The sequence below is a fragment of the Rhipicephalus microplus genome, chromosome 8 (genome assembly GCF_043290135.1).
Source record: "Rhipicephalus microplus isolate Deutch F79 chromosome 8, USDA_Rmic, whole genome shotgun sequence".
Classification (NCBI taxonomy): Eukaryota; Metazoa; Arthropoda; class Arachnida; order Ixodida; family Ixodidae; genus Rhipicephalus; species Rhipicephalus microplus.
In genome coordinates, this window is record NC_134707.1 from 40,214,281 (window position 1) to 40,226,870 (window position 12,590).

At 49.5% G+C, this 12,590-nt stretch overlaps 2 protein-coding genes across 9 annotated transcripts in view; both read right to left on the reverse strand.

Moving 5' to 3' along the window:
- The window catches only part of LOC119164399 (CUGBP Elav-like family member 1-A), a 646,479-nt gene that overhangs the window by 382,508 nt on the left and 251,381 nt on the right, over positions 1-12,590 (reverse strand). For all 8 annotated transcript variants that reach the window (XM_075871606.1, XM_075871607.1, XM_075871605.1 and 5 more), the window contains one exon: positions 5,420-5,502. In XM_075871606.1, coding sequence (XP_075727721.1) covers positions 5,420-5,502 — 83 coding nt within the window. The remainder of the gene's footprint in view (positions 1-5,419; positions 5,503-12,590) is intronic.
- Positions 2,734-3,794, reverse strand: LOC142768956 (uncharacterized). Its single transcript, XM_075871611.1, has one exon. It carries the CDS (start codon positions 3,711-3,713, stop codon positions 2,772-2,774), a length of 942 nt encoding a protein of 313 aa, XP_075727726.1. The 5' UTR covers positions 3,714-3,794; the 3' UTR covers positions 2,734-2,771.

Consider the following 12,590-nt stretch of genomic DNA (forward strand, 5'->3'; position numbering starts at 1 on the left):
CAACCGATAAGAGGTAAATCCCCTTTCCACCTCCATCGTTGCTTTCTGCCTGCTACACTCTATACGCAATTGCTGGCGCGCCCACTGCGATCATATCTCCACACTCGACGTGGCTCGAAAAAAAACCCGCCTTCTCACTGTGGCAACGATACGGACAGACAGAGGCATGGGCGAAAGTGCGCTGCAGTATACGCGCGTACTCAAGTTGTTGCCCGCCCAACCACAGGCATGCAGGCATCCCCCAAAAGACAGACCGGCTACGAGAAGGCAGGTGCTGCCATAGCTACACAACGAGCCAGCGTTACGGGCACGGCGCGCACCATGAATATGGAGCGCCGTAAATAACTGAGCAGGCGGGCTTGTAAACGAAGGAGCGATGCGCTACAGGACGCACACCGGAGCGGCAGCGTGCTTTCAAGTGTGTAAGTGCAGTAGAAGCTCTGGTGATCTCTTCCACTAGGATGATGACGATGATAAGCCTTCAGCGTTGATGACGAACCTTTTCTTTTTACTTTTTCTTCTTTTATCGCGCGCTGCGTACTAATTCCCCATATTACGCCAACAGAGCAAGAAAGCCACGTAATTGCTAGCGCTGTAATAAGTCCGCGAAAGCGAAAAATAAATAGACATTGGGAGGGGGGGGGGGGGATGGAGGTGAGATTGCTGAACTACTTAGCGCTTGTCTGTAAGATCTGATGTCAGCAAGAAACGCCGCAGGGACACTCTCAGTGCCCAAGCACAAGGTAGCCCTAGCAAGAGGTATCGCTTGCACGAGATTTGCCTATGGCACAACGTTTTCCTAGCCCAAGCTCCTCCTGCTCCATCTCCTTCGCCAAACCACCGCACAAGCCCACACCAAGACCAAGCACCCAATCTACCTGCACAAGAAGCCCCCTTCCAGCCTACCAGAGATCACATTTATGGACACTCCCACCGACCAGTCGTGTAACTACCGGCCACGCACGTGTGGTTAAGCACGCAGCCTGAGTAAGAAGAGCTTTCGCCGTCCATATACGAGTTAAGCAAGAAGCCAGCCGCCGCAGTGTTTGCATATGCACATACGTCCAACGGGCGTAGGAGATTATAGAAGCCGAAAGACGCTGGCGCAAGATGCCTCTTCCGTATTCAGTTTCGTGCAATATGCAACGCCCGCTCTCGCCTTCTTCGAATCTACGCTTATGTGCCGGGTGGAGGACAACAAGACCGTTCACTCTGCTTCACGAAGAAAATGACGGCTATATGACGTGAAATTATAACTATACAGCATCTAATAAACACAACATTTTACCTAAGTACGTATTTGAACAAGATTTTTTGACGTCTTGAACACTACTTCATAATAATATGTGGAGCGTCACGTCTCAAATCCACGATATGATTATGAAGGTCGCCGTAGGGGATGGCTCCGGAAATTTCGACCACCTGGTGTTCTTCGACGTGAACTGACATCGTACCATACACGCGCCTTTTCCATTTCGCCTCCATCGAAATGCGACCGCCGCGTCCAGGATCGAAGCCACGACCTTCGGCTCAGCAACCGAGCACCCTATAGACAGTAATCCACCGAGGCAGACTTGGAACACTAATTAGGTGTTCAGTTTAAGTGTACACGGCGCTGTACACATGAGCTGTAACTACAAACGCATACCATGGGGAAACCACTCACCGGCTCGGTGACGAGAGCGGAATCAACATGTATGCATGCGTCTTTTGGCAATTACAAGGACGTCCAGCGGATGCATCGAAGCGGACGGCCAGGCGCAACGCGGAAGAGCCCGTCGTCGTCCGCAGCCCGCGCAAGCCCTAGCGATTGCAAACACCACCGCCTGGATCCTAATTTACCCAATTAGACCGGCACGTAAGCGCGTCAGTCGCAGGTGACAAGACCAGCGTACTTCCGGCATAAGGGATTCTTCCAAAACATACTCAAACAGGACTTTGATGCCTCTGCACATACAAAAGGTAGAGGAACGGCTTATGAAGGAAAGACAAGTCCCGTAAAGAAGTTGCCCGGTGGAAGGTGCAGCACTCTATGCAACCGCTAAGCAACTTCCCATGCGGTCAAACGTATTTAGTAGACCTGACGTCAATCGACCTGGGACATAACCCGCGCGGGTTTTACGGATTTCATCAGAAATTTAGAGCGCTTTCACAAAGCGTACAAGCCGAACAAATAGAAACTAACACACTACGAAGAACGGGCGCAAGGCATAAACACTCCCCTCCCCCCTTCCTGACACAAAACACCCATAAATTACTCACGAAAAAGCAAAACAAAGAAACGTGGATTAGAAAGAGAAGCTGACAAAATGTACGACCCATATAATGCAAACCAGCTCAAAGTAGAAAATGAACACGAATGATTCATCAAATAAATGAAAAAAAAAGCTTCAGAAGCCCACTCTCAAAAAAAAAAAAAGGGCCAAGGGAACCAATGGCTCGTGACTCAGACGTCTTAATGCCAAATGGCTCCGGCAAAGTGGCGTAGTCGCTGAGCCACGAGGTTTAAATGACTACTGCGATGGACGAAGCCGGCTCATTGCACGACACACTTCGCACAAAGAATATCGTTCTTTCGTGCTAAGCGAAACGCGTAAAAAGAAAAAAAAGAGGAAAAGAAGGCGTATAACTGCCTCATACTGTGAAACACTGTACTGGCGAACACGAGCAGGATGGGAAGAGACATTACTGTTCGTGTGTTTATTCGCCAGTAAGCTATTCGACAGCATTCGCCAGAACCAACTAAGGCCCGTTGCCGACGCTTAGCCTCCTCACTCCTTCGAAACGATTTCACTGGGACACCCTCCTTCGTCGCTGCCGTCGTCGCAATCGTCCTGACCGTCGCACACCAGCTCAGAAGAGATGCAGTGCCACGAGTGGCAGTGATAGGGCTTGGGGTCTCCCGGCGGGCAATCCTCGACGGGACAGTGCACCTCGTCCGCGATGTCCCAGCAGTCGGCGCGGCCATCGCATCGTCGGTCCAGCGGCAGGCACGACGTGTTCAGTCCGCAGCGGAAGTTGACGTCCTCGTCGCACGGGCAGCTCGTCTCGTCGCTCAGATCGTCGCAGTCGGCGAGACCGTCGCACCGCGAGTGCTTCGAGACACAAAGACCAGACTTGCACGCCCACTCGTCGGCGAGGCAGCTTTTGGTGCACGCCAGGGAGCCGTCATCGAGACGTCGGCAGCGGCTCCCCTCGACGCAGCCGGCACAGTCGCTGCCCACGCGGCTGCGCCAGGACGGGTGTGGACCACCCTCGCGTCCGGACCTTCCCTGAGGTCCACCCTTGCGGGCTTCTACGGCCGCCGCGTCGGCCCTGTACCAAGCGACGAACAGGAAGCAGAGCGCGATCGTGCCCACGGTCATGGCGGCGACACCTGCGAGCTTCCAGAAGACGGGCGGTTCTTGCGGATTGCCGAGGGAACGGCAACGCTTGCAGCGGATGTTGGGAGGGTCCTGGATGTGGTAGTAAGGGGGCGGCGGCGAGTTGATGATACCGGCGGTCGAGCCGGCCGCCAAGTCGTCTTCGTCGTCCAAGAAGGAGTCCCAGTTGGCGAGACTGTCTTGCCGCGGCAGGTGCGGTGCTTGAAGGGCGGAGACGTCGCTGCGCCTGGTGGCAGCGGCCATGCAAGCTAGATGGCAACCGGGAACCGCGATGCACGTTCGCGATGGGCACGACGGAGAAGGCGATGGTGATAGTTCATGTTGGCACATACCCACCACGTCTAATGATATGATGATGCACTTTGGATTAGTACCTACCAACTTAAGCACAAAGGCCAAAAGTCGGGTTGATTACTTCCAGAAGCGGTTATACGGTGTCAGTAGGACACAAGAATCACTCTTATCTGTTCAGACGTTGTTGTAACATAAGTGATCGCAGCAGTAATCGCATAATCACCCCCCCCCCTCCACCCCCGAGCAAATGCCTTCTTCATCAACTCCAGCAGTTGATGAAGAAGTTGATGATGACACGACGCGCACCGACGACTGCGAGTTTCTTATTCTAAAGTACGACGCAATGCAACAGTCGCAGTAGGCACGTACGTACATGTTAATGCAAACGGTTGTACGGATGCGTCCCGCGCATCTTGAAAAAAAGGACAGACGAGCTTTAGTTGGTGCATACACAGAGTAATTTTTAAAGCGCGATATGAGACGAGCACGAGTAGGAGAACGGCATCAACGCTTAGTCACTGGTAGGCCGTGTTGACCAGCTCAGACCCACTCGTGGAGTGGGCCACACAGGTCATTGCCACCCATGGGTTGGTGTGGCCATCTAACAAGGAATGGTTCGCAATTGCTTTCTGAAGAAATGCAGTTTTTTCCATCCATCCATAGTCATCGTCACTTATTTGTCCTCATCCCATTTAGTGTTTGAAAGTTCAGTTATCTGTATTGGACAAACTAATTTGATGCCACTGCGCGCAGCGCCAAAAAAAAAAGGGGGGGGGAACATTTCGTGGAGCTCAGATGAGGAATTAATCAAATCAACGAAAGAAATCATGCGCACGAATTACGTTGGTACGGCGTGCGGTGGAGAGTCGTGTCGAGTCGAAGCGTTCGTAGGTGTCGCTTGAGCAAGCTTCCATCCGCAGAGGGCCGAAGAAGACTGGACGACGATGAACAACGCTCGAGGCGCAGTATACCTGAAATCGCAGCGCAGCTCGCGCAGCCACACACCACCTCCAAGCAAACGCCAAAGTCTTTCACGCGGCTACAACGAAACTTAACTGAACGTTTCGCTGCTATACCTGTTTCCTCATTTTCTAAAAAAAAATAAGTTAGTTCCAAGATGACTGTAGCGTAGATGTATGTTCTAAAAAAGTGACCAACGTAGCCACACGTCCAGTAACGCTATCTTGCTTAATACTAGAGGACAGGATATCCAGCTATTCACGAGGAACAACAGGGCATCCCTCAAGTTAGAGAAAGAAGCTCATTAGTGTAAACGATTTGCTAAACGGACGAGAGGCTCAATTCGCTGAAGGCACGAGACTTATTACCGTAAGGTTTCCTTCTCACACGAAAACGTTTCACCGACAAGGCTCACGTTTACCAAAAGTTCAGTTACAAAAACGTTAACTTTCCCTAAACGTGGAAGTTTTTTTTCGGTATTCTCTAGGAGTATGTTCTTAAGCATATAGTTTCTTTTCCTTAGTCGCCCGGTTTTTTTCTTTCCTTTTTTATTTTACATGAGTGCCACTCGCTTAGTATTACGATCTTCTCTAAGCGGGTGGTAATAATACGTAATCGACGACAACACCCCCTGCATAACCTTGTGTGCACTAGACAAACCTTACACCCATACACCTCGATTCGTAGAGACTATACGCAGTTCCATAAACGCCGAGCACTATTAATCGCGCGCTTTGTTCGCGTGGCGACGCGCGTAGTAAAGGAGAAAATACGGGACTCACCCCGGGAAGGGTCTTCATGTTGTGTAGCTCGTTCTGGGCGTCCAGGGCAGACTTGCGCGTGTAGAATGTGACGAAGCAGCAGCCTACACATACAAATAAGAAAAACTATAAAAAGATGCCATATTTTTATTGTATTTACTTATTTATTAACTTATTGATCGATTGATTTATTTACAGGTACTGAAAGCCTATATTTAGGCCCGAGCAGGAAAGGCAGCGAAAAACGGAAAGGCGTACAATGTTATACAGCTTAATCAGACAATTTATAGAGCACTTGAACAGTAGAATTCCTGCCCATAAACACAGAACAAAACACTCCTACGCAGCAAGAACATAGAAATAATTCACTCGGGCACTGCCAACACATGCGATATTGATACATCATTCATAACTAAACCCAAGAAACAAGGTTCAAGTTGTTTTTCAATATCACCGTACTTTAAAAGCACTTCTTGGTAATGAATTGCAGTGAGCAATAGTCCAGAGAAATAAAAAAAAAACTCATTTTTTCTTCAAGATTTCTTTTTTGGCATAAGAGCCAAACATGGTCCAAAAGTGCAAATTAAGTTTGAAAAGGTCATGAATAACATTTTGTATGGCAATACGAAGCTGTCAAGCGACAGTAGAAAAAGGCTAAACGCAGACGCTCAACGATACGTCATATTCCCGTTGGCGTATACAGCGAAAGTGCGGGCGGGGCCCTTCAAAGGACTTCCATTTGTCGTGTGTAATGAAATCACTTTTTTTTTACTTATTGAACATCATTTTTTTCCCTAGGTAATAGTACATTACAACACCAGCTTACATTTGACAAATTGTAATTTTAGCTTTGTAGGTACTTTTTTGGTTAAGCTCGGCATCATCAGGCGACACATCTAGCCCTACCGGTAACGCATTCCTCTCCGGCTACGCGAAAAAAACGTCCACGAAAGAAAAAAAAAACGTAAGCGATAAGATGTTCAGAGACAAACAAAATCCTCTAATGACTGAAAATTCGGCAGGCGCGCGCGTCTCCGGCGATGCAAGTGCTGCGTATGCAGAAATATCGGTTACCGTAATACAACCGAGGCCGCCTAACCTCCATTAACACTCGATCGTAGATATCGATCGCTTGCACGTGACGCTCCAGATCCACAACATGGCTTCAATACAGCAGCTAATGCGGCATCACGATGGCGTAATACGGCGGCGATCAGCCTGCTCCAGTGTTATAACGACGTATTAGGAACGTTATTAGGATTCCGTGGATGAATAACGAATGAGCCGGCCTGGCGATGCACTGGTAAAACTATAAATACACAACAGGGGGGATTCTGGCGCTAGTGACTTATGGGAGCTGCAACGCGTGCTGCTTCAGCAAGCACGGGAACGATGGGTAGTACGCAAGTTTGTCTACTCTCCGTACTTTCGGCTCCATCCGGCTTCGCGTATAGCTCGGAGCTGCTTTGTCACGAGACGACAGTCGGCAAATGCTCCGCAGTTGAATTTCACCACCTTAACAGTTTTCGGCTCTACAATTCAAATCAGGTCACGAAGTTCACACACCTGCCCATTTTTTTTTTATTTGAAACAAAACAAAAACAGAATACTAAACAAAGCCACACGCGCTTCGAACCCCCCCCCCCCTCCCCCAAGCACGAAGACTGCAGCGCAAACTTGTGTACTACGCATCAACCCAATGGTCGCTTACCGATCGCAGCGCTCCAGTCCCCTCTGGTTAACTTTAGTGAACTCTACGGTAAAAATAACGTCGCATCAAGAGTTGCGCGTCTCGCCATGTCGGTGCTGCAACAAGGCTCGTATGAGAACAATGAATAAGCATTTATTAAGCCTAACATTGTTGGTAGTGCGCGCAGGCGCCACAAGGGGCGGTTCCCTAGTGGCGGGACCCGTATATGTATCCAGCAGCTCTTGGCCCCTGTCCATCAGGGCACGCTGAGTCGGTAGGGCGGGGCTGGATAACAAGGTCTCTCATCGCTCAAGGGGGTTGGGGATTCGGGGTGTCTGGGGGTTCTTAAGTTATGTGCACTTTGCCAAGATGTGCGGCAGAGTGCCATTTTCTACTTTACAAAAACGGACAGAGCGTGTCGTGTTCCGCAGGGTACAACATGCGGTTCAGCAGTGCGGTCAGCGCAAGCCACCCATAGCGTTCGAACCTCTATTTTTTCCTGCGGCGCAGCTGCGCTAACCACGCTTAACCATAAACGCGGCTTACGCTATAAAACCGGGGCGATTATAAAACCGGGCTAACGTCATCGGCGCAGCGACGGTACAGAACGCGTCAACCGGACAAGTCACGACGGCTTCACAGGCGTACCACGACGAAGAAAACAAAAACATTGGCCACGCGCGAAATTAAACCGAGCGCACACGTACATAGTAGAAAGACGATTGCTGTTTTGTCCTTCACCTCATAGTGGCTCCCCGCCCAGTCGCAAATAAGCCCGCCACGAAAGTTAGAACCTGCAAATCGTCAATGAGCGCACACTAATGATCGAGTTCATTTGTCGCGTCGCGCGCCACCACTTCTCCGGCGAAACAGGAGGCGACGAAAAGCGAAGGCGTTTGGGAGTGAGACACGTACGTGCGAACACCGCGTACAACAATGGCGCGGGGTTAAAATGCCAGACAGGTCGGGGGCCGCAAAACAGGGATACGCCTCTTGGAACATCAAGAAAAAAAAAACATTTACCGCAGTCCCGTGTAACTATACAGTGTAACAGCAACTGGGACATCCGCAATAATGTTGCTGAAGAAAAAAAAAACACCACGCAAAACCAACGTTTCGCGTTGCGGTGTCACGCGCGACCCGACAGCAACTATCTCACTCTAGTACGGATACAAAAAGCAAAATTGCAGAGACCGGTAACGGTGTGTGTGTGTGTGAGTGTGTGTGTGTGTGTGTGTGTGTGTGTGTGTGTGTGTGTGTGTGTGTGTGTGTGTGTGCGTGTGTGTGTGTGTGTGTGCATGCGTGCGTGTGTGTGTGTGTGCATGCGTGCGTGTGTGTGTGTGCGTGAGTGTGTGCGCGCGCGTGTGTGTGTTGTACATCTACCCGCTTCCGGTTTATGCGTGTGTACGCATTCAGTGGCATGAGCGCGCGCGTGTGTGAGTGTGTATCTGCGCGAAAATGTCGTGAGCCCGCGTGCAGAGCCGTGTGAAATTACCACTCACGCCCCCTCGCGTGCGACGAGCATAAACAGCAGGGCTGTCACGTTTTTCCTCAAACGTGCGATGCCCCCCCCCCCTCTCCCTCTTATCGGTGCCTATCATTTTACCACTTTTTCTACAGAAAAGAAAGGCATATTCACTATGCGAGGCAAGCCGGGGTCACGTTACGAAATCAGCCATGCTCATCTCGCCGCCCGAGCTGCGGGATGAGCAAACTGTGTGAACACCGCAGAGGCCGGCGTCGCGCTTCACCGCAATGCATGAAAGCAGCGCTGGAAAAAAAAAAAATACCTTCTCAGAGTCGCTCTTTCCTTCTGTGTCGCTACTTCGAAAAAAAAGAAAAAAGAATTTGAGGAGGGAAAAGTAAGGAGAAACGTTGCGAAAGGTGTAGAAGAAGGCCGGCTAGCAAGTGCGTCGAAGCGTAACCACCCACGCATAGTTCTCGCCCGCCCACGTGAAGAAACGTGACGGACCACAAATTAGAAACACGCGCGCGAAATCGGCCAGCCAAGGTTTATTGTACCCTCTTCTGTTTCTCCTCTTTTCTGCTTTTTTTTTCCCAACCGACTACACCTTCGCGAACCGAAAGAGTTCAAGACCCGGGAACGGGTTGGGCTTATTTCGAACGAGAACGGAAAATCGAATGAGAGGCAACAAGAACGAGTCGTTGCTAACTTTCGTTTCTCTGTTTTTTTTGTTTCATTTTTTTCTGGTTAACGATAAAATTCGCGCACGCGCGCGCTCGTGAACAACGTTGGCACGTGCTGAAAAGCGCACGGCTTCCCAGCATTGCTCGCACGCATGACTTCTAAGAGGCCGCGGCGAAAGGAGGGGGGGGGGGGGGAATGAGGGCATTCGCCGTTCATTATAGGTAAAAAAAAAACAGCAGAAGGAGGTGCATGGAAGCGAACGACTGAACGTCGGTACGTGATGAATGCGTTGAATGCGAGTCCTTTAATTCTCATACATACATACATACATACATACATACATACATACATACATACATACATACATACATACATACATACATACATACATACATAGAGTATTTCAAACACTGAACCTTGTTTCGCCCTTTTTTCCTCAGCATTCTCCGAAAGGCTTTCTCAGATAATTGAATTTGTCACACTGTCTTGAAAGCATGTCACATCGCACTCATGCATCGCTGTATTGTTTCTTTTCTTTTGTGCTATGATCTTCCTGTTATTCAATGCTTTCCATGGAAGATCAAAATAAATAAATATTCAAACAAATAAACGTATGAATAAATAAATACCACAGTAAAAGCTTAAAGCTTAAGGAGAAGGTCGAAAGAGCACAAGAAGAACCAACCACAACCCTGCACTCTATGTTCTTAAGTAGGCTTTTTTTTGTTGTGAATATTTATCACTTGAAATGCAAAAAAGAAGACAAAAACTCATATCTAGTTTTTGGTGAAACCCTTCGAGTGGAGATGAGCCATGGTAGGGATGTCATCATCATCAGCGTAGAAATCGAAACGACTTAAACTCGGCAAGCAACGCGGTGTAGGCCTGAGTTCATCAAGCCTACACGTACACGAAGAAGTAAAGAGACTCGCTGAGTAATCTCCCGAGTCTCTTTTCGAGATTCGACGGAATGGCGAAACCATCTCCCCCATTTAACCTCGCATTAACCATAAATTCTCAATTCACGGGAAGCACTAGCACCTTTTCTCACACCTGGCACCGCACAGCAGCGCAAACCAAATCATGCGTACGGGGAGGCCCGAGTGTTTTCTCGATCTTCGCTCGCTTCGTACACGGTATAATCACCGCTCGCGAGAGCGTAGCGGGTCGAACGGAGTTCGACGCGATTCCGCGCGAGTTTGGAAGGAAGGCACAACCTCGCACGCACGCAATCAAAGAGGCGGAACGAGGTAAACGCATTTCACAAAGTAAAAACCGTTCACGAAAGTCGTTAGCAGGGCAGCGCCGGTACGCGAGCGATCAACAGGCAAGCCGCCGTTGGCGGCGGCGAAGCTAGTCGGGCGAAACGGAACGCGCGTTTTTTGGGGCACCGGATTAAAGTACACATTACAAACGAACGCGGTAAAAAAAAAAGCGCGTCGAAGTACAGAAAACGGTTCTCCCGCGCTTTCCGAAGAATGCGCGCCGATTCTTCCGGGCAATTAAATCGGGTCTCCCATGCCGACGGAGAATGTTTGCCCCAATTGGGGAAAGAGTTGAGGTGAATGGGGCCGTAGGAGAACTAGAATAAGGGAAACGGGAAACGTAACGCACCGAAGGAATGTGTTTTCCCGGTTTGGGATAAGGGCGAAGGGTCGATTTGGGAGGGAAAGTGTAATAGGGATGCTAAAGCACCGACATGGCACGCAGCCCTGATTGGGGAAAAGCTGCGGGGACAAGTGGAAATTGAGTAAGGGAATTATGGGGAAGTTGAAGTACCGACGCAACATGTTTCCCTAATTGGAGTACTGCGGGGAACAGTGAAAAGAGAACAGTGAAACAAAAGAAATGCTCACGTGCCAATAAAGTACGTCTTGTTTTGTTTTTTTTTAATTGCGGAAAAAGACACCGACCGGTAAAAAATGTAGCGCGGCAACATAGGGAGACTCTAGCCCACAGAGTACGTTTTGCGAATTGGGCAAAATAGCCGAGAACCTTTTCTGGAGGACTAGTACAAGAATAAGTAGGTTGTTGTAGCAGCCCAGCATCCTTTGCCAATTTGGAAAAAGGGAGACGGGACAGTCTGTAAGAGGAAGGTAAATAATAGGCAAACGCATGTTCCGACGGAGTACGTTTTCCCGGTTGGGGAAAGCAGTGAGGGGAACAGTGGCAAATGAAGGGTGATCAAACAAACCAGCGCCTAGAGGAGGCGCTGAACAGGCACGCTGAACCCCCGAAACGATTCTCGGCGACAAAAAAAAATATACACACGCAGCGGAAGACGCTTGGAAGAAATGCTGGCTTCCGAAAACGACTTTCCGCGCCAGCGCTTCCATTCTGGTTTAGAGGAAGCGGCGCCTATGCGTTAGCGATGGCCCGAAGGCTGGCCGCGACAGGTGCGAATGCGAAACAGGATTGCTCGGCGTGCACTGAAACAAACGTACGCGCAGACTGAGGATCAATACGAGCGATTACCTATAGACGAGCTAACAAAAGTATACCTCCCTTATCGACAGCCGAGGATGATTGCCTCTGCACTGAGGCGAACAGGTTGGAAGAGCGAGGCAAGTTTTTGCATTACTAAATGCACGGGGTGGGCTAACTATAGCGAAACCATAGCTTCTGGCTTCTTGGCGGCGCACAAAACAATGTAACCAAACCTGAACGAGCTTCGCGAAAATACGAAAGTAGTATGAGGAAGAGAAGCATCACTTTCATCACGACTGCAGGTGCACGAACTTTGTCGACTAATCCCGTTAGGTTATCAGCAGCGAGACATGTATTATTACGCCAAACACGAAGCTGCCGACGTTGGTGCCATATGTGTCACGAAAACCAAAGTGATTGAAGAAATCGGAAGAAAGTGGAAGCACGCAAGAGCCCCAAAAGAATGTGGGTCACCCTCGAACAACATGCACTGACAAGTTCTAATAGCGACTTGGTAGGCGGCGCGAAATACTCAGCACAAGAAACTCGGCGAAGTTTTTCGCTGCACCGTAGAGGCCTAGAGGTATCGTACGCATAAGGAGGTGACGATGGATGTGCCAGCGTTTCGGCTGACGCGCGCTTTCCCACCTTTTCTACAGAAATTGGACTATTTGAATTTACTTGTATTTATTTTATTCGATATTTTTGTTATCTCCTCCGTGTGGTCTTTGTGCGCACTGCGATATACTAGTGCAGCCAACTTTTGTTCAGTATTTTCATAGTGAATCAGCACAGGCACGCATATTAAAGAAGGGGCGTGGAACCCGGTTTCTACCCCCAAGAAGAAAACAAGGTTCTCCATCAATAGGGGGGGGGGGGAGCTTTAGCGTAGCCACACAGCTCTTCCAAACCCCTCCCAGTAAGGC

Excerpts from the sequence above, each read along its gene's own strand:
- LOC142768956 (XM_075871611.1), bottom strand. The coding sequence starts at position 3,713 with ATGTGCCAACATGAACTATCACCATCGCCTTCTCCGTCGTGCCCATCG.